The sequence below is a fragment of the Tenrec ecaudatus genome, chromosome 1, assembly GCF_050624435.1.
Source record: "Tenrec ecaudatus isolate mTenEca1 chromosome 1, mTenEca1.hap1, whole genome shotgun sequence".
NCBI classification, from domain to species: domain Eukaryota; kingdom Metazoa; phylum Chordata; class Mammalia; order Afrosoricida; family Tenrecidae; genus Tenrec; species Tenrec ecaudatus.
Window position 1 is genome coordinate 14685004 of NC_134530.1, and position 27714 is coordinate 14712717.

At 41.9% G+C, this 27714-nt stretch overlaps 1 protein-coding gene across 1 annotated transcript; it reads left to right on the top strand.

Moving 5' to 3' along the window:
• The first annotated feature begins 1984 nt into the window (after window positions 1–1984).
• LOC142445782 (uncharacterized) lies at window positions 1985–25851 on the top strand. The gene is given in 7 exon segments (XM_075547688.1): window positions 1985–2219; window positions 11247–11383; window positions 11878–12076; window positions 22106–22232; window positions 23087–23237; window positions 23588–25456; window positions 25458–25851. Coding segments are annotated over 5 exon segments (2166 nt in total). The 5' UTR covers window positions 1985–2219; window positions 11247–11383; window positions 11878–12073; the 3' UTR covers window positions 25474–25851.
• Window positions 25852–27714: the final 1863 nt, after the last annotated feature.

The window sequence follows — 27714 nt, forward strand, 5'->3', positions numbered from 1 at the left end:
CACCAGCGCTCCTTGGATGGCATCGTGGCAGGTGATTGTATTCAATGAGAGACCATTAAAGGGCAATGACAGGAAGCTTTCCTTCCATGTGTGAGACCCAGGATCCACACCAGCCCAACACACTCATGCACGGCGACTCCCTTTATCAGTGGTGGGCTTCTGTGTTGCTGAAGGGGTTTCAGCAGGAGCTTGAGATAGGCTGACTTTGGGAAAGATATTACCAGGTCACTCTGCCTAGTCTCACTTAAGATTGAATGCGCCACTGAAACCAGCGCAAAAAGACTGAGGGCAGCACTTCTTCTAGCCTCGCAGCAACACAGCAGCTACCACAGTGTGGCAGACTGATGGATTTCAGAGTCAGGGTTGGGAAGGGGGAGTCAGAGGTTGCCAAAAGTGATGTGTCCCACCCAAATATTCCAAGATTCCCTACCATTGCTCTCTATAACCTTGCCTTTCCAGCAGTCAGACTTGTTGTTAGGTGCCATTGAGTGGTTCTGACCCATAGCGACCCTATGCACACCAGAACAAAGCACTGCCCAGCCCTGCACCATCCTCACTCTAGTTCCCATGTGTGTTAGTTGGGGTAGACCAGAGAAACAAATCTAGGGAGACTCATATGTATATAATAAAGAACATTATAAACAAGAGCAGTTGCATATTAAGAAAACATCCCAGCCCAGTGCAGATCAAGTCTGTAAGTCCGATATTAGGCCACATGTCTAGTACCAATCTATGAAGTCCTCCTCACACTCACAAAACACATGCAATGACACCAAATGTGGGAAGATCACAGGCCAGTGGGTGGGAAGTCGTGTAGATCCAGTGGTGTTATAAGCATCTCCGCGCTGGCAGGGGTCTCCATGTGGCTTCTCCAGCTCCCGGGGCTGCATCAGGGTAGGTCCATGTGACTTTTCCTCAGGGATGACTCACAGGGAGTCAGCCTTATCAGTAGAGTCTCTAAGGTGTGAGTTGAGACAGAGTGTCTCTCACCTCCAAGGAGGAAAGATTGCAGTTCCCAGAATCCTCAGGAGAAGGCCATGCCCACACAGAAGCCTCGCTGGCTATGACCTGATTGACAGGCTAGCCTCCACCCCTTATGTAACTACTAGGCCCTGCTTAAGCCCACTGTTGGAGCCTTGGTGTCAATCAATCTCCTTGAAGGCCTTCCTCAATTTTGCTGCCTCTCTACTTTAACCTGGAGCCCTGGAGGTAGCATGGTTAAGAGTTTGGGTTGTGCTCCTGTAACATGGAAGCTAAATTGAGTTTGGATCTGAAATAAGAATAGCAGAGGACAGGATGTGCCCAAGCTTGTGCAAATGTCTGCCTTATTGAAAAAATATTTCACTTTTGTACACTGTAGCTTTCAGAAAAACCACATGCAGGAACAATCAGCTTTTAGGAAAAAACGGCAAACTAAAGAAATTGCAATTTGCCTTTTTTTTTTTAAGGCACCTGTGTGTGTTATGCCTATAAAAGTGTGTCCCAGGTGGAAGCTCAGATCCACACTGGGTACTCCATGAGCCTGAGTTTGAACCCAATAAACCTCTTAAAGTTGTACTCGTCTCTGTTAGTTTTGTTTATTCATCAACCTGCTTACAACTTTGCACAGGTGGGCCGAGCGGTGGGTCTCCCAGAAGCTGCAGGCAGCGCGTCGGGGCTCGGGGCTCCTGCGGCATCCTGAGGCGCGTCGCTAGGGCTGTGCGTGCGCGCGTCTGGAGGGACCTTCCGCAGAGCGTCCGGCTCGGTGAAGTCGAGGGTCGGCGGAGAGCAAGAGGGCCCGCGGGCGGGCGGACAGACGGACGACGCGGTGCATGGACGGGCTCCTGCGTTAACCTTGGCGAGGACGGAGCAGTGGAGCGGCGCGTCCCCCGGTCGCACAAAGGGGCGTTGCGAGCGGAACCAATTCCGCGCTCCCCGAAAACGACTTGCTGGGACACGGGCCTCCTCGATGGGGCACCGAGCGGCCCGACACCGGAAGCGGAAGCGCGCGACCCCGTTTAGGGACCCCATTTGCGCGCCCCCTTGCACGGGCTCGACAAAGGCCGGTGCCGCGGTGCCGGCGGCCCCCAGTCTCCGTGGGGCGCGGTCCGGACCGGCCGGCTCCTCCGCGCACCGCGGCCTCTGCCTGCGTCCCGCTCGGGGCGCCGCCCCTCCCACCCCGGCCGCCGCGGCCTGCGGGCTCCGAGCAGGTGGGGAGCTGCCTCTGGGCCGCTGAGCAGGTAAAAATGGTACCTCTTTGCCAAAGTGGAGTGTGGATCGCCAGCAGTGGCATCAGTTTCTCCCGGGCGTTCGTGAAAAGTGCAGCCTGCAGGACGCGCAGGGCAGTGAGCCCGGACGGAACTGCCCGTCCTCGGGCGGAAAAAGTGCCATCCAGGCTCCATCAGCGGGGACGTCCCCACTCAGGGAGGAGGCTTGCGAAGTCACCGGGATGCGGCCAGGCACCAGCCCCCCCCCCCCCCCTAAGCCTCGCGGGGGCAGGTCTGGTAAGGCCAGGCATGCAGGCGTGCCCCGATGTGGAGAACAAGTGCTCACGAAGCTGCAGGGATGGTGGCCAGTGGCCCCTAGATGGTCCGTGAAGATAGGAACCAGGTCAAGCATTCCCCATTCAGACGCTTAAGGGGGGAAATGCAGGTGTAGGTAATTTCCTAATGGTTCGCAACCTTCCTAATGCCCTGCGTGGTGATCCCCCAACCGTAAAGTTATTTTTGTTGTTACTTCATCACTGTCATTTTGCCACTGTTATGCATCGGGCGACCTTTGTGAAATGGTCTATGGACTCCCGAAGGGGTCGCGACCCACAGGTTGAGAACCGCTGGCTTAGCGTAACACTTCCACCCTCTGATCATTGTCAAAGCTTGCTAATCTCTTCCTGGGCTCACTGTAAAAACCTGAGTCTGTCACATAGTTTAAGGTCTATAACTTGCTATATTTCTTCTTGGAGAAACAAGGGCCGGGAATACCTGTCATTGTTTCAGCCAAAGATAGAGAGAGATCCAATTGATTTGAGAAACTCTTAGTTTACCTGAGACTCAAGATGGAAGCAAACAGTGGATTTACTACCTCCAAACAAAAAATCCAGCCAAAATCAGGCAAGTGATATATATTAAACTATGCGACGGAAGCAAGTTTTTACAATGATCAAATGAAGAGGGTGCAGGTGTTTACAGTGATCACAGGTTACAGTGGGCACTCTTAAGAAGGGAGGTTTTGCAATGATCATTAGAAAATGATCTATACCTACGTTTCCCTCCCCTAAGCCTCTCAACGGGACTGGTTGTTCCTGGTTACTTAGCTTAATGGCCTTGCTAGCCTTGTGCCTGAGTTGGAACATCCGTGCTGATTGAGCTTGAAAGAAAATCTTACTGTAAGGGAAAGGACTTTAACATTTATATATTTAATGAACTTGATGGCAAATTATGTTATATTTGTGGTATTTTGATTAACAGCGGGCTACCTCTTTCACCCCGTGAACTCTTTTTGGCTCTCTTTTTGTTTTTACAAGTTAACCTCAGCCAGATTATGTGGCTTCATCTGCTGTCATCTGTCCTCTATACATTTTCTTTTTAGTTATTTTATTGGGGGCTCATACAACTCTTACCACAATCCATAAATCCATCCATTGTGTCAAGCACCTTTGTACATTTGTTGCCCTCATCATTTTTCAAAACATTTGCTTTCTACTTGAGCCCTTCGTATCAGCTCCTCATTTTTAATCCTCCCTCCTCACCCTCCCTTCCTCATGAACTCGTGATAATTTATAATTATTTTTTTCATGTCTTACACTGACCGATGTCTCCCTTCACCTACTTTTCTGTTGTCCATCCCCCAGGGAGGGGGTTATATGGAGATCATTGTGATCGGTTCCCCCTTTCCTCCCTCACCTTCCCCTCACCCTCCTGGTATGGCTACTCTCCATATTGGTCCTGAGGGATTTATCTGTCCTGGATTCCCGGTGTTTCCAGCTCTTATCTGTACTAGCGATAGTTACTCTAATTCTAAAAGGTCTACTGTCATTGAATCAGTTTTAACTTCTAGCTACCCTGTAGGAGAGAGTCTTACTTCGCTGTAGCACTTCCAAAGTTGTGAGACTCTAAGAGGCTTCTACATCTCTGTCAAGTAGCAGTAGGTTTGAATCACCCATCTTTTGGTTAGCAGCTCAGTACTCAGGCATCGTGTCACCAGGGATCATAAACAAAGACCCCTCACTGTTATCAGTCCATGCTGACTCTCAGCAATCCTATAGGACCGGGTACAACTTCCCCTGTGGGCTTCCAAAAATGGAACTGTTCATGGGAGGAACAGGTCCCATCTTTATTCTGAGTAGTGGCTGGTGATTTCGAACTGATGACCTACCAATTCTCAGGCCACGTGTGAGCACTACCCCACCAGGGCTCCCACCAGAGTGCATGGCTATTTTAAAGTGCTTCTTTTTGGGGAGCTTCCGTTTGAGGAATGTCTGGTAATGTAGTCCCTTCATATCAAATTCACACCTTCATTCAAATCTAGTGAATTTTCTTACTTCAAACGCTAAGACTCGCTCCTCGGAGAACCTGTGGAAAGGGCGTGGTAAAGGTGTCTTTCCTCTTCCAGTTTCGCAATGGAGGAGAGGATCAAAGCAACAGGTCTCTGAGAAGGGAAAGTTAGACATGCTTTCATGTCCCCAATTTCTCTTCTTCACTATTTTGACACAGACTACTTCATGTGCAGTACTCTTTTTGTTTTTAAATCATTTTATTGGGGGCTCACACAATTCTTATCACAATCCATACATCCATCCATTGTGTCATGAACATATGCACATTTGTTGCCATCATCATTCCCAAAACATTTGCCTTCTACTTGAGCCCTTCATATCTGCTGCTCATTTCCCCTCCCTTCCCACTCCCCCTACCTCATGAACCCTTCATCATTCATATATTATTATTATTTTGTCATATGTTACACTGTCTGACGTCTCCCTCCGCCCTCTTCTCTGCTGTCCCTCCCCCAGGGAGGAGTGTCTACGTAGATTCCTGTAATCAGTTCCCCCTTTCTACCCTACATTCTCTCCACCCTCCAGGCATCATATTTCTCACCACTGGTCCTGGAGGAGTCATCTGTCCTGGATTCCCTGTGTTTCCAGTTGCTATCTGTACCAATGTACATCCTCTGGTCTAGCCAGATTTGCAAGGTAGAATTGGAATCATGCTAGTGGTGGGGAGGAAGCATTTAAGAACTAGAGGAAAGTTATATGTTTCATTGTTGCTACCCTGCACCCTGCCTCGTTCATCTTCTCCCCACAACCGCTCAGCAAGGGATGTCCGGTTGACTACCATTGGGCTTTGAGTCTCCACTCTGCACTCACCCACATTTTCAATGACATGATTTTTTGTTTCTTGATGCTTGATACCTGATCCCTTGTGGTCACACAGGCTGGTGTGTTTCTTCTATGTGCAGTACTCTTTACCTCTCTACTGGGCTTGATAATTTTTTGCTGTTACCACCCACAATTCATACAGTGCTCAGGCTTATAAGGTGTATTAATAAAGGAAGTCACAGATTATAAACAGAAATCAGAATCAACTTTGAAGTTAGAGGAGCCTCGGGATACAGTTACTGGTTCATATAGCGTTTCATCCTCTGCCCCTGGATCCTGCTCAGGACCTTGTCAGGAAGTGTTATAACTCTCAGCTCTTTGGGTTGCCGCCCCCCACTGTAGCTGCCTCACTTTAGTCGCCTGGTTCCTGCCATCTCACCCCGCCGTCTCTCACACTGTATTCTGTGTTACAATTCTTTGTTTTTGACTGCTGGATTTAGGAAGTTTTCACCCCAGGAATTTGAGGTCCAAAGAACATGCTCCACTTCTGGCTCATCTTGGTGGCAGTGAGACACCCCCTTTCTGTCTTGGGATGGCTCAGCGTAAGCCTAGACCAATCCCATAGTTAGGATTATGTATACCTTCTTGGTAAGGTTTCTCCTCACAAGGGTGCCATGCTCCTTATTTACATTATTAGCAAGCTGCCCACCCTGCTAGTGGTTTATAAGCCCCTCATTTGCATAACTCCATCTCATCATTTGGGGAGAGTTAGAAAGACTGACTAGAAGGGCCATAGTGCGTAATTCACTGGACTACACACCAGAAAAATTAATATTTCATACAGACCTTACACATGTCAGAACTGTACCCTTCCTTTCCTTTAGCTTGAAGCTTCAGAAGAGGGACTGAAGCCTACTAGATTTTTTATGGCCAAGAGAAAACAGCATCCAGGTTGACATGTGGATGCAGACACCAAACCATTTCCATAGTCTACCTGGGACAACAAGAACCATGTGGCTGTGGAACCTGACATGTCTATGATAAAGCTTTAAAATCTTACCTCCACAAATCTACTCACTGGACTTTCTGTACCAGGAAATTATATCTGTATCCCTTCAGTAGATTAGGGGAAATAGTTCAATCTTCTCTATGAAAGACCTACCTCATGAAAGCAGCCTCTGAACTCTCTTCTGCTGTCTCTCTTGTCACAAAAAGATCTATTCTCCATCCAGCAGCAAGATAGATACTTGAACACTAAACTAAGAAAGCTATCAATCACGCAAAGACTAAAACCCACATATTTTATGTTGACCAACAACATCAGACTCAGTTCAGCCTTATAGGTAACTCCTTCACTTAAATTTGTAACACTCGCATATTAGTTTAGCTTGCAAAACATTTTAATTTTCTATTTTAACATATTTATTAGCACTCCATCCACTTGTCGTATAATTCAATGATTCAGTCATATCAAGAACAGATGTATAATTATCACCACATTCATTTCTAGAACATGTTATTCTTCCTTGTACTCATTGGTATTCTTGTAATTATTTTCTTCTAAATGTAGCAAAGAAAGACACAACAAAACATTCTCCAATTGCACAACTTCTATACATACATTTCAGCCCATTGATTATGCTCTTCGTGTTGTACAACCATTGTTGATATCTTTTTCCAAATTATTCCACTAACATTAGCACAAACTTAGTGTCTCTTAGGCAACAACTCTTTCTCCTTCACCCATGGTAACCACTGGTCACGTTTGGTTTCTTTTTCTTTTTTTTTGAAGTAGACTTCTTCTTACAGTGTTCACATATCATGCCCTTCCAAGGTTAAATGGCTTTTTAAAAAGACTTATAGATACACCATCACAATCATTTCTAGTGTTCCATGCCCCCTCCCGCATTCACAGTTTGCTCCCCAAACCCCCTCAAGCACCACCACCAATAAACCATTGCATCAGTTGCAAAAACATTTTTTAAAAAGTGCTTTCTAAGAGGTCAAGATTTTCCTGCTTTCAACCTCTCCACTAAGTACTTTTTCTTAGAGGGAAATGTTTTAACAGTAGGAATTAGACAATTACCTAACTTCAGATGTCACCTCAGAGAGTGCCCTGTCTTTTCCCTCAGTTATGCTTAATCGTGTCATGGCGGTGGAGTTGGTGAAGAATTTTGGAAGAACAAGAAGCTGCCAAAGGGAAAACTTAAAATCTGTCTGGAAAAAAATTACAGGCAGACTGTTCTTTAGAGGTAACAATGGTGAGACTTCCTCTCCTGTACTTTGGACATGTGATCAGCAGAGACCAGTCTCCGGAGAAGGTCCTTGATGGTTGGTAAGAGGAAGGCCCTTGAGGAGAAAACATGGACATGGTGGCTGCGACCATGTGCTCCAACACGAGAACCATTGTGAGGATGGCACGGGAGGGCGCAGTGTTCCTTCTGCTGTCTGTGGGTCACTGTGAGTCTGAACTGACCTAACAGCACTTTTATATTTAAATATCATTATAGGTTTCAGAGTGAGATCAATCCAATGTAGGTGGACATTCACATGAAGCATTTAAACACGAGCAAGCCGAATTGGATTATACCCTTTCTTTTACTGGCTCCATTTCCATATGCGATAAGCTTCCAAGAAAAAAAAAATAGTGAAGCTCTGCATTTTGATGATGGGAAATTGCCAGCACCATGGTTCATTGCTTCATAGCGTTCGGTCAATTAAGGTGCCGGGTGTTCAGGTTCTAGTGAGTCCTCTAAAGCTGTGGTATCCATTAGCCAGGTATTGCTGTTTCCATTTAAATTAAAAGAATCAGTTAAGTTCCTTAGTTGCACTGTGTTTGGTGCTAAATATGATTAATGTTAAATAGCACTGGTCATGAGGATGGCGTGACGCGGCAGTGTTGCATTCTGGTGTGGATAGCGTTGCTGTGAATTGGAACTGAATCTGTGGCAGCTGACAATAACAAACAGGCACGGGGTTACCATACTGGACTGTGCGGAAGCAGACCACATCTATCACTTACAGACGACTCTGTTGAATTGTGCTGCTCAAGAGTTTATGCAGCAGATGATACATTTCTCTGTCTCCTTGGTGAGCTGTGTCTTAGTCTAGAAGGAAGAAGCGACCACATCCGTAGGTTCTTCATATAGATGTACAGTGTGGTATGAAAGACAGTTCTAAATAAAGAGACCCTAACCCGATTGTATAGCTACACTGTGCATACACAATCATTTAAGTGAAGATTTAGAAAATTAGTTTTATCTAGCTAAATGTGAGGTTGTGTAGGGCTGATAGCATCTGTCATAGATGGGAGTGGAAAGAGTACTTCAGTTGGGAAAAATAAGTGTGCAAATCCCTGTGGAAGTAGAATGCCCAGGAACGTCCATTGCTTGATGGAAGCCAGAGGTGAATGAAGCAGAGAAGTCCAAAGTGTGGGTTGGGCGTTCTGTGAGCCACTTTGGGCAGGCAGTGGCAGTGATTGTGTGGCACCATTGCTGATAATGTGGACCTTGCCAGTGGGTAGCAGCTGATGGGCGTTAACCAGTCCCTATGCTTCAAGTAGATGTTTGAATTGGCAATCATAGCTGAATGATGTCAGGCAGGAGTTAAGCATGAACAAGTTAGGGATGACTGTGAAAAGACATAGGCATTGAAGTTGGTTGTGGATCCAGAATATAGTGCATTGATGTGACGTAAAATGAGATGGTTCAGAGGGCATTTGTTTACCGAATGCTCATTCCTTGCATGACTATAGCTCAGTGAATACATCTCATGTGAATATCAATATGAATAACAAAAAGTGAATTATTCAGAATTTCTGTAGTGGAGCTTTAGATTCCACATACTGAACAAGGTCCTAATTTATGCTGGAAATAAAAAATGTAGAAATATGAATTTGAATTTAGGGAGTGTTATTTTTTTTAGTTGTTCGATGCCTTTGGTTTATTCCCAACCCCATATGCACCAGAAGGATACACCCCCTGGCCCCGTGGCTCCTCACAATGGCTATGTTTGAGCCCATTGTCATAGTCACTGTGCTAATCCATCTTGTTGAGAGTCTTCCTCTTTTTCACTGCCTGTCTACATTACCCAGCATGATGGACTTCTCCGGGACTAGTGTCCCCTGATAACATGTCCAAAGCACATGAGGTGAAGTCACACCATCCTTGTCTCTAAGGAGTATTTTAGCTGCCCTTTCAAGACAGATTTGTTTTTCCTTTTGGCCGTATATGGTACTTTTCATTTTCAATAGTTTTCATCAGCACTGTGATTGAAATACGTCCATTCTTGGTCTTCTTTAGTCAGTGATCAACTCTCAAATGTGTATGAGGCAGTTGAAAATACCTTGGCTTGAGTTAGGCACATCTTAATCCTCAAAGTAACATCCTTGCTTTACAACACTTGAAAGGTCTTGGGCAGCAGATTTACCCAGTGCAATGTGGTGTTTGATCTCTTGGCTGCTTTTTTCCATGATCATTGATTGTGGATCCAACCAAGACAAAGTCCTTAATAGCTTCAGCCTTTTCTCCCATTTATCATGATGTTACCTATTGGTCCACTTGTGAGGATTTTGATTTTGTTTACATTGAATTGTAATCTCTACTCAAGACGTGTTAGTCTGTGTACTTCAGAGAAACAAATCCACAGAAACTCATCTATAAGAGAGTTTTATATAAAGGTTAAGTGCACATCAAGAAAACATCCCAACCCAGTGCTGCCCCAGCCCACAAGTCCAACATTAACCCATATATCCAACACCAATCCATAAAGTCCTCCTCCATCTCACAAAACACACACTATGATGCCAACTGCAGGAGGAAAACTGAGTCAGTGAATGTGTAAACATCTGAGCGCTGGTGGGGTTCTCTCCATACAGCTGCTCCAGCACCCAGGGCTGCATCAGGGTAGGTCCATGTGATTCTCCTTGGGGATGTCTTGCAGGAAGTGAGCCTTGCCAGCAAAAGCAGGGAACTGCTAAGGCAACTGCACCCTGCTCCAACCATCACAAACAAGAGACCCGAAAACTAGAAAGGTGAGGCTCACTGAGCCATGTATCCCTCCGCCCTTCAATTAACCCCACGTGTGTTTATTGGCCAGGTTGACACGATAAACTAACTGCCTCAAGGTTCTAATCCTGGATCTTTATCCACAAGTACTTAAAGTCTTGCTCACGTTCAGCAAGCAAGATCGAGTCGTTTGTGTATTGCAGGTTGTTAATAAGACTTCCTGGAAGCCTGATGTTGCATTCTTCATATGATCTAGCTTCTCTCATTAGATGCTTAGCATATAGATTGAATAAGCATGGTGAGAGGATACAACCCTGACACACACCTTTTTAAAATTTTAAGCCCTGCAGTATTCCTTTGTGTTTGCACAGCTGCCTCTTGGTCTATGTACAGGTTCCGCATGAGCATATTTAAGTGTTCTAGAATTCTTCTCTTTCTCAAGGATGTCCATAGTTTTTTTATGGTTCACACCGTCAAATGCTTGGCATAGTCAATAAAACAAAAGTCAACATCTTTCTGGTATTCCCTGCTTTGACCCCAATTCCATCTGACATCATCAAGGATATCTTTTGTTCCATATCCTCTTCTGAATCTGGCATAGATGTCTGGCATTATACTGGTACAATTGTAATAACAAAATTTTATTTGCATGTGATATTAATGATATTGTTCTATAGGTTAGCATTCTGTTGGGTCACCTTTCTGTGGAATGGGTACAAATATGGATCTCTTCCAGTCAGTTGTCCAGGTAACTGTCTTCCAAATTTGTTGGCATAGATGAATCAGTGCTTTATCAGCTGTTTGAAACATTGCAATCAGTATCTATCATTTCCCGGAGCCTTAGAGAAATGTAATAATCTTCTGATTTTACTTCTTTATTGACTGGGTTTGAAAGACAAAGCGTTTAGGCATGAAGGATGTAGAGTGTGTTATGTCGTTTTTAGGTGCCGTTGACTCGGTTTCAGCCCATAGTGATCCTGTGCCCAGCAGAACCTAACACTGCCTGGTTCTCTCCACCCTCTCCAGTGCTCCTATGCTGGAGCCCATTGTTGGAGCCACTGTATCAGCTCATCTGGATGAGGTACTTCCTCTTTGTCGCTGCCCCTCCACTTGACCAGCCATCATGTCCTTCTCCAGGGACTGGTCCCTGCTGACATCATGTCCAGAGTGTGTGAGACAGTCTGCCATCCTTGCCTATACGGAGCAAGTTTGTAGTGCGTATGTTTATCAATAGGGAGAGTAAGTGAATTTATAATTTCCGAGGGGCATGGCAGGGGAGGATGTGGGGAAATAGAGAGCTAATGTCAATGACTATGAGCAGAAAATGTTCTGAAATTGTGTTGCTGATGGTACAAGTCATCTTAATATGATTCAACAATTAAATTGTATGATATGGGACATATATGGTAATAAAACTTGTCAAACAAAATTTAAAAGAATATAGTCTGAGCTCTGGAGCCTGGAACCTGTTGTGCCTTCACGGTGGATTGCTGCCCTGGGTACAGGAGGAAGCCAAACACTGGTCATTCTGTGTTTACTCAACACTCTTTCCTCCCCATCCTTCTTCCATTTTAGGTCTCCAGGGTGGTGCATGCAGAGCTAGCCCAGTTCAGTCAGCTGAGGTCCTAGGGCAGAAATCACAAGTACAGGTCTCAACTGCAGCGCTTGGTGTGGAGATCAAATACTGTTCATCTACTTCCAGACTGCCCAGCACCCAGCTTCTACTCCCACCCTTCGTACTGGAGTGACGTGCAGAAACCAGGGAAAGGAGATGGTGAGTTGTGTGGTGGGGTGGGCGATACTGTTGATTGGAGGACCAGCTGTGTGCTGCAGGACTGTGGCTCCTCAATGAAGGGTAACTGGCAGAAAAGGCCAGTGGGCTCAGCACACAGAGCTATCTGGAGAGGACCTGCTCTGCATTCACTTGGGATCCGTCCTGTGCGTATCAGGTGGCTTTTCAAAATTTCTGTGTGTGGTCACCTTTGTTGTTTGGCTTTCAGAGATGATGCCATGGGTTCATTAATGGTCCCACCATGGACCTCAGTGCTCTGTCCTGAGTAAGAGTCTCCCGACCAAATCTTAAAGACAGAACAGCTCTCAATGTGGAGGGTGAGCCCAGACCCTGTAGAGACATCCTTTCCCATCTCTTATCATAATTTTCTTGCCTCGCCTAGGCACTGGAGTATTTTCTGAGCAATTATAAAACTATAGCTCCATCTCTTATGCTGTGTTACTAGTATGCAAAGTGTACCTTAATGTGAACTATAGCTTTTGATCGATAATGTATCAATATTGGTTGATTTATTTTAACAAATTTAGCACACTAATATAAGAAAATGGGCAAGCTTAACTAGAAGGGCACAAGGAAGAAGAGCTAATCAAGAACTCTACTGTCCACTTTACTTTCTGAAAACCTAAAACTGCTCTCAAAAAGTAAAGCTACTTATTAGAAAACAAAATGAGTAAATAGGTAATCAGAGAAGCCATAATATGTAAGTCAGTCTTTTATGTATTGGCGATATATATCTCAAAATATTGTCCTATTTTAAGGTTTAGAAATTCCTAATGAATAAAATTGAAACCATGTGTATCTGTTTAAAGGTGATGAATACAACAGGAGAATTCAAAGTAGAGGAGGACCCAGTCACTAGCAATGCTGACAGTGCAGGTGCAGCAGTAACTAGAGAGTTCAGAGTGAGCTTCATGGAAAAGAAAAAGAGCTAAGATTTGAAGGAAATGAAGGAGTTGCCCAAGGGATCTGAGAAGAGATTGTTCTAGAAAGAAGAATGTCTGGGTACAGCCAGAAGGTGGGATGGTGTCTTGTATGTTTTAGCAAGTGCGAAGGCCAGCACAACTGGAGCAGAAGGAGGTGTAAGAGAGGAATGCCTGGAGAGGTGTGCATGTCATGTTCTGGGGAACTTGCTGGCAACTGAAAATGGAAGAATTTGGGTTTTGTTGTTTGTTTGTTTTTTCAATGTAAAACCTTAACATTTAATAGGCAGTCACTATATAGCAGTGATGGCTCAAGCATTTTATGTCTTTACAATTATATTTCTTAATGTTGATAAAGTCATGTATTTTTTGGTAATTATTTTATTTGGGAGCTCTTAAAATCTTATGACAATACATCATTCATTTGTATTAAGCACACTTGTACAACTGTTGCCATCAACATTCCCAAAACATTTTCTTTCTATTTGAGCCCTTGGTGTATCAGTTCCTCTTTTTTGCTTTTTTAAAAAATAATTTTATTAGGGGCACATACAACTCTTATCACAATCCATACATACATCAATTGTGTAAAGCACATTTGTACATTCATTGCCCTCATCATTCTCAAAACATTTGATCTCCATCTAAGACCCTGGCATCAGCTCCTCATTTTCCCCTCCCTCCCCACTGCCCCTGCCTAATGAACTCTTGTTAATTTATAAATTATTATTTTGTTGTATCTTGCACTCTCCGATGTCTCCCTTCACCCACTCTTCTGTTGTCCGTTTCCCAGGGAGGAGGTCATACGTAGATCCTTGTAATCAGTTCCCTCTTTCCAAACCACCATCCCTCCACCCTTCTGGTGTTGCCACTCACATCACTGGTCCTGAAGGGATCATCTACCCTGGATTCCCTATGTTTCCAGTTCCTGTCTGTTACCAGTGTATGTCCTCTGGTCTAGCCATATTTGTAAGGTAGAATTGGGATGATGATGGGGGGAGAGGGAGCATTTAGGAACTAGAGGAAAGTTGTATGTTTCATCATTGCTACTTCGCACCGTGACTGGCTCATCTCCTTCCTGAGACCTTTCTGTAAGGAGATGTCCAATGGACTTTGGGTCTCCACTCTGCACTCTCCACCTCATTCACAATGATATGATTTTTTGGTCTGAGGATGCCTGATACCTGATCCCTTCGACACTTTGTGATCACACAGGCTGCCACCATCAACTTTCTTCACCTCATTTGCTTATGCACCCATTTGTCTTCAGCGATCCTATCAGGGAGATAAGCACACAATGATATGATTTTTTGTTCTTTGATGCCTGATAACTGATCCCTTCTGCACCACGTGATCACACAGGCTGGTGTGCTTCTTCCATGTGGGCTTTGTTGCTTCTGAGCTAAATGGCTGCTTGTTTACCTTCAAGTCTTTAAGACCCCAGACGCTATATCTTTTGATAGCTGGGCACCATCAGCTTTCTTCACCACATTTGCTTATTCACCCACTTTGTCTTCAGCGAGTGTGTTGGGAAGGTGAGCATCATAGAATTCCAGTTTAATAGAACAAAGTGTTCTTGCATTAAGGGAGTACTTGCATGGAGGCCCAATGTCTATCTGCTACCTTAATACTAAACCTATAAATATATGCACATAGATCTATTTCCACATCCTCATATACAAATATATTTACATATGTACTTGCCTTTATTTAGACCTCTGTAAATGCCCTTTGCCTCCTCTTCCCTCTATTTCCCTTGATTTTCCTCTTGTCCCACTATCATGTCATTTTGGTTTCAGTAATTCTTTTTGGTTACATTACCCTTGATCATGCTCTACTAGGCCTCCTACACCCTCCTCACCACCGATTTGGATTACTTGTTGTTCCCTTGTCCCTGGGTTTGTTAACACCACTACCTTTCTCTCCACCTCCCCCTCTCCCATGTCCTCCCACAACTATCGGTCCCGTTGTTTTCTCCTCCAGATTGTTTATCCAGCCTGTTTTATTTAGACAGACCTGTGGAGATAATAACACGCACAAAAACAAGATAGAGCAAAACCAAGCAACAAAATAAAACAAAACAACAACAAACCATTGACCAAAAAAACCCAAACCGAAACACAAGAAAGAAAAGCTGTAGTTAGTTCAAGGACTGTTTGTTGGCTTGTAGGAGTGTTTTCCAGTAGGTTATTTTGGGGCGCCAAGCCCTGGCCCCAAAGTCTATTTTTGGTATTCCCTGGGGACTTCATTCGTCTGTTCCCTTGCTGTTCTGTTGCACACCCTTAGTGTTTTGCTTCATTGTGGTGGGATCAGATCGGGGGAATTCCCACACTCTGTCTCCAGTGTTGTCCCCTGTAGGGCTATGGGTCAGTGAGGGATGTCGTGTCTCATAGTGGGGTCAGCCATTGCGGTCTTCTCTGTGGATTGGCTGCTCTGAGTGGGAATATCATCCTCAAGGCTTGGTGGGCCAGGATAAGTCATGCATTTTGTCGTTGGTAAAGCACTTATTGATTGTATAGTTTCTTACCATTAGCTCTAGCATATATTGAATAATATATTTTTAATAAATTTTGTTTATTTTGATGGTCTTTCAAATATATGCAGTAAACATAAACCCATTCAACCGTTTATATATACACTGTATATACTCATGTATAAGCCGAGTTTTTCAGCACATTTTAAATGCCGTTTTTGTGATAAAATAGGTGCCTCTGCTGATATTCAGATCGGCTTATACTTGAGTATATATGGTGTGTGTATATATAATATATAATGTATATATAATACATTCTTTGACAGGTTCAACCATATTGACCCTCCCATTGAGTAGTACTTCTCTTATTAGCATAAACTCACTGCTCTCTGAGATTCCTGTCTCATCTTTCCAGTTACTGTTGTCCCTTTGTCCCTTGTTGTTCTAAATTAATATAAAGCCCAAGGCAGACCTTTTTGAATAGTTAGCTAAGCTACTTCAGGGTATAATTCAATTTAAGGGTTAACGATTATCATACAGCAATTGTTTCAAGGGTTCAATCAGCTTTCATGGCTACCGGACAGAAGAACTTGGGTTTTTAATCTAGGGGAGATGCACAATAATTTTTTAAATAAATAAGTCATTTTATTGGGGGTTCTTGCAGCTTTTATAACAACACACACATCCATTGTATCAATCACATTTGTACATATGTCACCTTAATCATTTTCAAAACATTTTCTTTTGATTTGAGCCCCTGATATCAACTCATCTTTTTTTCTCCCTACTGTCATGGTAACACTACTCCCATGAGATGCACAATAATTTTATGCTTCTGAACAGAGGAGGAAATAGTTTTACCAGCCCTGAAAGAACTATAGTGTGGAGGGAAAAGGAAGAAGCGGGAAAATATGCTAGAAGGTTATGGCCATTATTAGATAAGAAAGGAAGGTGGTTGGTTCTACATTGATGGCTGGTAAAGGGGAGTGATCCAGGGATGGTCCCACACTACTAAGGGAGGCCAACAGAATTTCCTGATGCCCTGAGGGTCCAGTCCAAAACAAATTTTAGATCAAAATGAATTTATTATTAATAAATATATAATAAAGCATGTGCTAATTCAACAATTTTAGCATGTTTAATGTAGTAATTTGTGAAACGGTTAACACTTGACTTCTAGCCAAAACATTGGCAGTTTGAACCCACCTGCAGGTGCTTCAGAGGACCACCCTGGTGATGTGCTTCTAAAAGGGTGCAACCTTGAAATTTCTATGAAGCAGTTCTAGTGTGTACACACACACACACACACACACACACACACACACACACACACACACACACGTCCTCATGAATCGTAGTCAACTCAATGGTAACCGAAGAACAGTGTAGCAGTTACATATCTCCTGTCAACTTGGGCGAAGGGGTGGAGTCTAGCTTGTCAATCAGGTCATAGCCAGTGATGCCTCTGTGTGGGCATGGCCTTCTCCTGAAGATTCTGGGAACGCCTGCCTTCCTCAATGGAGGTGGGACCACACTCCCTCTCTGCTACACATTCCTGTTGACAAGCCACATGGAGCTATGCTGATGGCAGCCAGAGCCCTGGAGCTGGAGGGGTCATGTAGAGACCCATGCCAGCGCTGAGATGTTCCCACTAACACTGGATCCATGTTTCCATCCTGTGATCTCCCTACAGTTTGCATCATTGCATGTGCTATGTGAATCTGGAGAGGAATTTATGGACTGATACCAGACATATGGGCTAATATCAGACTTTTGGACTTGATCTGGATTGGGCTGGGATTTTTTCTTAATCTACAATTACTCTTTGATATAAAGCTCTTTCTTACTCATCCATGAGTGTCCTTGGATTTGTTTCTTTGCTCAATCAGACTAACACATTAAGGTACCTTGGTAGTGGGGTACTAGAGAAACAAATTATAAAGGTGGAGAGTGGATGCTTGTTAGACCTCTGTCTGATTGCTGTTTTTCTTCTTTGGCTAACCAGAGGTGATATCTGGTCATGCAGTTTACTGGTTTGTTTTCTGAAAAGAATATGGGAAGTTAAAGTTTTTATTATTTTTTTGGGTTGTTGTCTCTGGTTATTCCTGTTCGAAATGGCGAAAATGAATGTGATTAATTTATATTTTTAGCTCAGCTGGCGAATTGTGCCTGAATTTCTCAGAGACCATGCTGCTTAGTGAAAATGGCTGACAGAAGACCCCGCTTCTGGTACCATAAAGTGTTAGTCTAAGTCAGGAGTCCTCAAAGTTTTTAAACAGGGGACCAGTTTATTGTCCCTCAGACCCGTTGGAGGGCCAGACTATAGTTTGAAAAAAGGAAAACTATGAACAAATTCCTATGCACACTGCACATATCTTATTTTGAAGTAAAAAAACAAAACGGGGTAAAAAATCCCGGCCGGCTGGACAAATGTCCTTGGCGGGCCGCATGTGGCCCGCCGGCAATAATTTGAGGATGCCTGGTCTAGGTTGACCAGAGAAACAAGTCCAGGGTCACTCGTGTATATGTAAGAAAGAGCTTTATATCACAGAGTAATTATATATTAAGAAAACACCCCAGCCCAGTCCAGATCAAGTCCATAAGTCTGCTATTAGCCCATATGTCTGATACCACTCCATAAATTCTCTTAAGACTCACACAGTACATGCAATGATGCAAAATGTAGGAAGATCACAGGAATTGGGAGGAAAATCTTGTGGATCCAGTGGTGGTGGGAACATGTCAGCACTGGCATGGGTCTCCACATGGCTCCTCCACTCCAGGGATCTGACTGCCATTAACACAGCTCCATGTAGCTTGGAACAGGAATATGTAGCAGAGGGGGAGTGTAGTCCCACCTCCATAGAGGAAGACAGGGATTCCCAGAATGCTCAGGAGACGGCCATGCCCACACAGAGGTATCATTGGCTATGACTTACCTGATTGACAGGCTAGACTCCACCCCTTCGTTCAGGTTGACAGGAGATAGGTAACTGCCACAAACAGCAACAATAATGTAATGACATTGTTTACATTAATCCATTTTGCAACTATTACCCGTACTTTTTCCTAGTTTATCCCACCACCAACGACAGAACCCAGTGCATCCTACACAGTGAATCCTCATATTTTTCCTTTTCTCATTGTTAAGTTTGGATACTATACATTTGTCTATTTCATGTAAGTGGAATCATAGAATTTTTGTCCTTTTGTGACTGACTTATTTCACTCAACGCAATGTTTTCACAATTCACCCTTGTTTAAGCATCTGTCAGGACTTTATTTCTCTCATTAAAAAAAACAAAACATTTTATTGGCGCTCTTACAACTATTGTTACAATCCATACATCAATTGTATCCGACATATTAGTACATATATTCCATCATTCTTTTCTAGACATTTACTTTACAGTGAGCCCTTGGGATCAGCTCCTCTTTTTTCCCCTCCTTCCTCCCTGCCCCCTTTATTTCTCTTTGTAATTGCAAAAGAAAGCCAAACTCACTGTGATTGGGTTGATTTTACCTCATAGCAGCAGCTGCTCCTTGGGAGAATGATGAGAATTTCTACTACCATAAAGTGTTAAAGTCTTGTAAAGAGTTAAAGTCTTGGACACCCACAGGATCAGTTCTATTCTCATGGAGAGTCACTATGAGTCAGAATTGACTCAATGATGACAGTGGGGGTGGTTTTTTATATTGCTTAATGCTATTAAAATTTTTGTATGTGATTAACTTTCTGAAACATTCAGTTACTATGCTTTCAAATATTCTATTTGTTTGTTTATGCTCTCTCTCATTTCTCAATACTTGGATGGTCCACTTTTACTGATTATCCTGCAATTTTTGCATATTCTGTCCCATCTTTTTTTCTTCCTTGTTGCATATCAGGGTGTTTGTTCGCTTGTTTTTATTTTTATTTTTAATTTTGAATTGGGTGAAGGTGTACAAAGCAGATCAGTTTTTAATTCAGCAATTTGTACATATTTTTTATGTCATTGATTGCAATCCCTAGAATGTAACATTCCTGGGGGGTGGGGGTGGAGAATGTAACATTCCTGGTTCCATAAATCCTTTCATCTAGTTTTTTTTCTGCCTGCTGAACACTGTCCTCGGGCAAATGCTGCCCTTTCAATACTGAATGGCTGATTGTTCTAAGGCAGTGTTTCTCAACCTTCCTAATGCCGCAAGCTTTTAATACAGTTCCTCCTGTTGTGGTGACCCCAAACCATAAATTTATTTTTGTTGCTTCTTCATAACTTTAATTTTTCTACTGTTAAGAATTGTGCAACCCCTGTGAAAGGGTTGTTTGATCCCCCGCAAAGAGGTCACAACCCACAGGTTGAGTACCGTTGTTAAAATGAGTGCTCACCTGCCAAAGATTGTTGCTCCCCTTATAGACATGTCTCTTGTTTGACTGAATACTGACTCCTGGAGATGAGTTCAGTTCTAGGCTTGAAGAGTGACTAAGGGCCATAGTCTCAGGACTTCCACCACTCCCTGTCCAACCAGTAAGCCTGGTCTTTTTTGTTTTTCAATTTTTTTTTTTTTATGATCTTGAGTTTTGTTCCATCTTTGCCTTCTATACTATTGCAGACTTACTGATGTGCTCACTGTCAGAGGGGTTTTTAGTGGTCGGGTTGTAGAGGCTGAAGCTCATGTGGTACCTTAGTTCTTTGGATTAATTATTTTTATGTGCTTTTGATTTCTTCATTGTTCTTTGTTCTGGGTGGGTAGAAGTCAATAATTATATCATAGAATAGACAGTCATAAAGTTTTAAGACCCCTATTGCTACTTACCAAAGTAGGATGTAGAACATTTTTTAATGAATTATTTTGTGCCAGTTGAACCCGATGTCCCATGAGTTTCCCATTCTGAGCCCCTAGGGCCAGTACTTTCCTCCCTCAAGGTGTTTGGTTATGGTTAAAATGTCAAAACTTGGCTCTTTGTATGTTTTAATATATTCATGGGTCTATTTGTAGCATGTATAAATACATGAAATATAGAAATATAAAAATAATCTCTATCAAACTTAGGCATATTTGTGGGTGTCATCCCATTCTCCTTCTTCCACCTGTTCAGCTTTCATCTTTTTTTACTTACTCAAAGATTATTGTTAATTACTCAGAGATAATTGTTATTTCATGATTGTGTATATAATAGTATTTATCTCTATTGTTTTTAACTCTTGTTCTTCTCCCAATGTCTGTCTTGAACATGTTTTTTTTTGCTATATTTCAGTTTTGAGGGTTTCTACTAAATCTCTCCCATCACTTGTCAGATGATCAGACTGTGGTGGCTTATGTGTTGCTGTGATGCTGTAAACTGTGTCACTGGCATCTCAAATGCCAGCAGGGTCACCTGTGACCAGGTTCTAGACTAACAACAGACCATGAAAAATGAATTGGCTCTTCACTTAGGAGGAAGAATCCACTGAAAACCTTATGCATAGCTTTGAAACACTGTCAGGTACTGAAAGCTTCATGAATGGGAGATGAACCTTGTCAGAGAGAGTGTCAGATGATGAACCTTTTGGGTTAGAAGGCATTCAAATGAAAACCTGCTTTCTCAAAGTAGAGTTGAGCACTGTGACATAAATGAGTCAATGAAGCCTTCAGAATCTTCATTTGTGATGAGGCACTGCTCAAGGTAAGGAGAAACAGCTGGGAAAAATATCCAATAATTAGAACTTAGAATGTACGAAATGTCAATGTGAGAAAATTGGAAATCATCAAAAAAGAAATGGGATGCATTAATGATTGATATCCTAGGCACTGGTGAGCTGAAATGAATTTTGAACAGACACAATCAGTGGATTGGCATTACTTTCATGTCAAAAAGGACATTTGAAGAACTATTTGTGAGAGGATTTTTTTCTATCCACTTACAAATAATCTAATCAATAGAACTATTATTCAGATTTGTGTGCTGATCACAAAAGCTAGTGATGAACAAGTTGAAGAATTCTACCAACTACCAATTTAATCTGAAATGGATCAAACATGCAGGCAAGATGCATTGATAATTATTAGCTATAACAATGCAAAAGTTCAAAGCAAAGAGGAGGGAACAGTAGTTGGAAAGTATGTTCTTGGTAATAAACACACAACTGGAGTTCACATGATAGATTATTTTAAGACCAATTATCTGTTCATCACAAATGCATTTTTCAACATGGACTTCTCCAGCTAGAATACACAGAAGCCTAATTGACTACCCCTGTGGGTAGAGAAGATGGAGAATCTCAATATCACCAGTGAAAACCAGCCCTGGTCTAATGGCAGAACAGACCATCATTTGCTTTATTTTCTGTTGTTTTCTGCTTCTAGATCATTAAAACAAGGGGGATGAGATTAAAATTGCAATCAAATTGCGAAAAATTGTATCAGTGTGTTGGAAGTCTGCGAGGGAGATTGTAGTCAGTGAAGACATTAATGTAATTGTTGAAAGGGGAGAAAACTAATGACTGTCCTAGAGTATACATTGGTAGAATACCAAGGAGCCTTCTGCCAAAATCCTATGAATTTTTCATCATCCAGAACTGACAGTCTCACATTTTATTCTTGAATACATGGGAATATATGGTTCTTTACTGATTTAGAACTTATGTAATGTTTTAGGACTCAGTATTTGTTCAAGATGTGGCCGTGGTCTTTAGCCAGGAAGAGTGGGCTTTGCTGGATCTTGCTCAGAGGGAACTCTACAAAGACGTGATGATGGAAACCTTCAGGAACTTAGCCTCAGTAGGTAAGAAAAAATTAAGAAAATGATAACTTTAGTGAACAAAACATTTTTATTGATTGATTTTGGTCCTGTGTTTGGGCCCCGGAATTGGAATACATTGTTAAATAAAACAGACATGGTCCCTTGGTCTGTGGAGTTAACATGGCCTGGTTTCCCCATGAACATAAACTCTCTATATGAAAGTGAGTGCTTCTCTTGTAATGAAAAGACCCGAGGCTCTTTAACTTTTCTAAGTATAAGCATTAGCTTCAGACATTACTTTCAGGCACTGAGGGATTTGTGTTTCAGACCTATATAAAGAGGTTTCTGTGTCTGTTATAAGTTTGACATGATTATCACGCTACAAATGGATTCATGCCTTCCCATCTTCAGAGACCCTGAAGTGCAAAGTAATGACTTAATGTCAGTTGTACACTGCTTTCCCTCCTGATATCCAGTCCGTTATCATCACCTTGCCAGCTCTACCCATTTTTCCCTCTGAGGAGCTTTTACAATGGAGATAAGGAATCACACTTTAATCATCTAGCTAGAAAAAAAAAGCCTCTTTTTAATTAAGAATACAACCTCTCAGGTTCCTGAGTTTAATTTTCTGAATTTAAAAATCTTACCATACCTGTGTTCATGGAGGCCCTTTTCTGTTTTAGTGTTATGTGTATATTATGCCCAATGGAGTTTACATATTTGTGGCACCATCATTCTCAATACTTATGGATATATTCTAGTACATTGATTTTTACTCATTCCAAGTACTGAACGAGCAAAATATGTATCTTTGTTCACAGCAGCCTTTTTATCCATAACAATTTCTTTCCTTTTTGTTTCATATTTTGGATTTCAACATGAATTATGGGTGTCAGTTTCTCAAAACCTTAGTGATGGAGACAAGTTGCCCAATGAACCCATAATGGTGCAATTCATGAGGAATCACACGTGGTCTTCCATGTTACGAGAGATTGTTGAATCTTATGGCCATAAAGATGATTATAAAAACCAGGAAAGGCATTTGAGGTGAGTGTCATTCAAACAAGATATAATAGAAGAATGTCCTAAGACATTGTAACATTAAAACATACAAATATATGACATTAATGTGCACACATATAAAAATATGTGTATATGTAAAGCTACCTGTTCATTGGGTTCAGAGAATTTTCAGAATACATTTATATAAATATGAGTCAGATATTGAATAATTTTAAAGATTTCAGACAGCCTCATGTTTTAGTAACACAGTTAGAGTAATACTTGTATTTCATCTATATAATTTAATATATGACACGAGATAAATCAGGGACAATCCCATAAACCTTCAATGTATTTGGTTACTGGTAAAATAGGATTAAATTTATTTCCAACAGCATGTTGCCTATTTTTAACCGAAGTCATACAGAAGAGCACCTCTTTAAAAGTAATGAAGGCAAGCAATGTGGGAGAACCTTCAGTTGGATTCCAAATCTTACTATTCTAAAAAGAAATCCTCCAGAAGTAAGTTCTTTGGAATACATGCAGTATGGAAAAGCCTTTGTGGATTACTCATCACATAAGCATTTTAGTAGATTCGGTACTGGATGTAGTACTTGCCCATATAAAGAATGTGGAAATCTCTACACTTATCCCTCTCACCTACCCATTCAGATGAGAGCTCTTAATGGACTAAAACTCCATAAATATAATGTATGTGGTATAGATTTACCTTATGTCCCAACACTTAAGAATTCTGTGACAACACTCACTGGTAATAGATACTATGAATGTGAGAAATATTTCTGTGGTTTCTCATCTTTTTGGACACATGTAGAATGTCATAACCCAGAATGTAAAGTACATTGTCAAACTTATAATAGTTCATTTCTTAGCTTACATAACACTCTCCATAAAAGCGATATGCCCTGTGAATATAAAAACTGTGGGAAAATATTTTGTCATTCTTCAGTTCACAATAGACATACTAAAATTCACAGTGGAGAGAGGTTTTATGACTGTAAGGAATGTGGGAAAGCCTTTAGTCGTTCCTCACATGTCATTGAACATATGAAAACTCACAGTGGAGAGAGGCCTTTTGACTGTAAGGAATGTGGGAAAGCCTTTAGTCAGGCTTCACACCTCACGAGACATATAAGAACTCACAGTGGAGAGAGACCTTATGAATGTGTTGAATGTCGGAAAGCCTTTAGTGAACCTTCATCCCTCACGCAACACAAAAGAACTCATAGTGGAGAGAAGCCTTATGAATGTAAGGACTGTCTGAAAGCCTTTAGGTGTTCCTCACATCTTACTAAGCATATAAGATCCCATAGTGGCGAGAGGCCTTATGCATGTAAAGAATGTGGGAAAGCATTTATGTGTTCCTCACACCTCACTGAACATAAAAGAACGCACAGTGGAGAGAAACCTTTTAAATGTAAGGAATGTGGGAAAGCCTTTAGTTGTTCCTCACACCTCACTTCACATATGAAAACTCACAGTAGAGAGAAGGCTTATGAATGCAAGGTATGTGGGAAAGCTTTTAGTCAAATCTCATCCCTTACTACACATTTAAGAACTCACAGTGGAGAGAGGCCCTATGAATGTAAGGAATGTGGGAAAACCTTCACTCAGTCATCAAACCTCACGATACATTTAAGAACTCACAGCGGAGTGAAGCCTTATGAATGTAAAGAGTGTGGGAAAGCCTTTAGGTGTTCCTCACACCTCACTGAACATAAAAGAACGCACAGTGGAGAGAGGCCTTATAAGTGTAAGGAATGTAGGAAATCCTTTAGTCAGGCTTCTGCATTCAACACACATATAAGAACTCACAGTCAAGAGAGGCCATATCAATGTGAACAATGTGGAAAAAGCTTTATTCAGGCCGCATTTCTTACACAACATATGAAAATTCACAGTGGAGAGAAGCGTTATGAGTGTAAAGAATGTGGGAAAGCCTTTAGTTTTTCCTCACACCTCACCTCACATTTAAGAATCCACAGTGGAGAGAGGCCTTATGAATGTAAGGAATGTGGGAAAACCTTTATTCAGACTTCAGCCCTTACTACACATATTAGAACTCACACTGGAGAGAGGCCCTATGAATGTAAAGAATGTGGGAAAGCTTTTAGTCAGGCTTCATCCCTCACAACACATATGAGAACTCACAGTGGTGTTAGGCCTTACATATGTAAGCAATGTGGGAAAGCCTTTAGTCAGTCATCACATCTTGGTAGACATATAAGAACTCACGGTGGAGAAGCCTTATGAATGTTAGTCATTCCTCACACTTCACTTTACACTTAAGAATTCATAGTGAGTTCTTAGAGCAAAGTGGGATACTACATTCTAAATGGTATAATATCAAACAGGAAATTTCCAGAAGTGTGTGATACGGAATAAAGTTTCTCAGTCAGTAAAAAAGCAGTAGTAATTCAAAGAAGGGTTCACTAGCAATATTTTGTGCCTTTGGAAGAAATGATAATTTTATTGTAACTGCGGAACATTCTATATCATTGTTTAGTTTCTCAGTCCAAGCTCGATTTTATGTTTCTGAAAATATTTTTTTCAAGTACAAATAAGGTTGTAGGGAATGGTCTTAAGCAAATGTGGTATTGTATTTACTAATGTTTTATTGCTGTTATCTTGTACACAATAAATACACAGCTCTTGTATTTTAAGAGTGTTTATTTCCCCCCTATTTATTGTTTTCCTTTCGTTCTTTGTTATTGTAAGTTTACTATTTTACCATATATGATTACTAAGTTACTCAAAGGGTGCTTCTTTGAATGTGTGCAAATATTCTGTTTCTGATCCTGTTTTGGCTTACTGATTTTAGTTGTTTTTTTTGTTATATGCCGTCGAGTTGTCTTCATTTCATAGTGGCCCTGTGTACAATAGGAGGAAGCACTGTCCAGTCCTGCTTCATCCTCACAATTGTTCTTGTGTTTGAACCCATAACTGGAGCCACCATGTTAATCCATCATGCCTAGGGTCTTCCTCTTTTTCACTGTCCCTCTGCTTTACCCAGCATGATGTCCTTGTCCAGGGATTGGTCTCTCCTGAAAAAATATCTACAGTCTGTGAGTTGAAACTCCGCTATCATTCCGCTAAGGTGCATTCTGGCTATAGTTTTTCCACGACAGATCTGTTTATCTTTTTGGCAGTCCATGTTACTTTCAGTATTCTTTGTAGGACTACAATTTAAATGCATTGAGTTGTCTTCATTCTTCCTTATTCAGTGTCCAACTTTCACCTGCATATGGGATGATGTGTTTTGGTCCTCAAAGTAACATCCTTGCTTTTCAATACTAAAGAGGTCCTATGAAGCAGATTTACCCAATGCAAGAAATCGTTTGATTTCTTAACTGCTGCTTCTATGAATACTGATTGTGGATCCAAATAAGACAAAATTGTTGAGAACTTAATGTGTCTATAAATGTGTGCATATATGCATACAGAATACATATATCTGTTTCTATATGGATCTATATATCTTTTCTAGTCTACAAGAACATATCAATATTTTTGCTTCCCATTCAACCTCAAAGGGTTTATTTTACCCTTTTTTCTCTTAGTTAATATTTTACACCTTTGTGTAAAAGTAATACTATTAACCCCTATTGGCCATCATTTACTATTTGCTGCTTTTCTTACATATGTAGTCATTTCATAATTGCTGTGAAGTGATGAACAATCTTGTGAAAAGCAATTTGCCTTTTGTATGTGCTTCCTAAGCATTAGTTTGCTAATGTGTGTGGATGAGTAAAATTAGAGGGATCACCTGGTAGCCTGATGATAACCTCTTGAGACATAATTTTAAGGTAGAGTCTTGATAACCTAGTGTAGTTTTTGCATTGAGTTTCACTGATTTAGCTTCTAGAGCTGCCTGTGAGCCTTGAAGATCCAGGATTCAGTGTCCCAGCATTCTACATCACTTGGTCTGGGTACCCAGGATGCCCCAGCAACCCGGGTCAAAGTGGCTCATTCAATGCATACCACCAAAGACACTCCCCACCTAGGTCCCCCAAAGCATTTTCAATCATTCTTCCCCCTAACTGGAGGTTGCTCCTCCTCCTTTTCCTACCAGTAGACATGCATTTGTGCTCCCCCAGATAAGTCTGCTCCCTTTTCCCTCTCCTGACGTGTTTATTCCATCAGTATTCCTCATCCCTATGACAGGTCTGTCTACCTGTCTAAGGGTACCTCATTATAGATTTACATGGCAGCCACTCAGTAGACAACATCTTCTTCCCTCCCTCGACAATTTGATCCCACCTAATGTTATGTGCCCTCCAGCAAAGTGACTTTCATATACTTAACTAGATTTGATTGATGGCGTATGGTTCATTGGCACCAGTCAGGCTCACTACCAGGCTGAATGGCCCCTTTGTCAGCAGACTGGATGCCCTATAAGCCTGAGTTTGTGCTTGTTCCCACAGCAGTGGACTTCCTATAGTATTTGTCCTTGTGTGATTGACTAACTTCACTCAGCATAATGTCTTCCAGATCTCTCTAT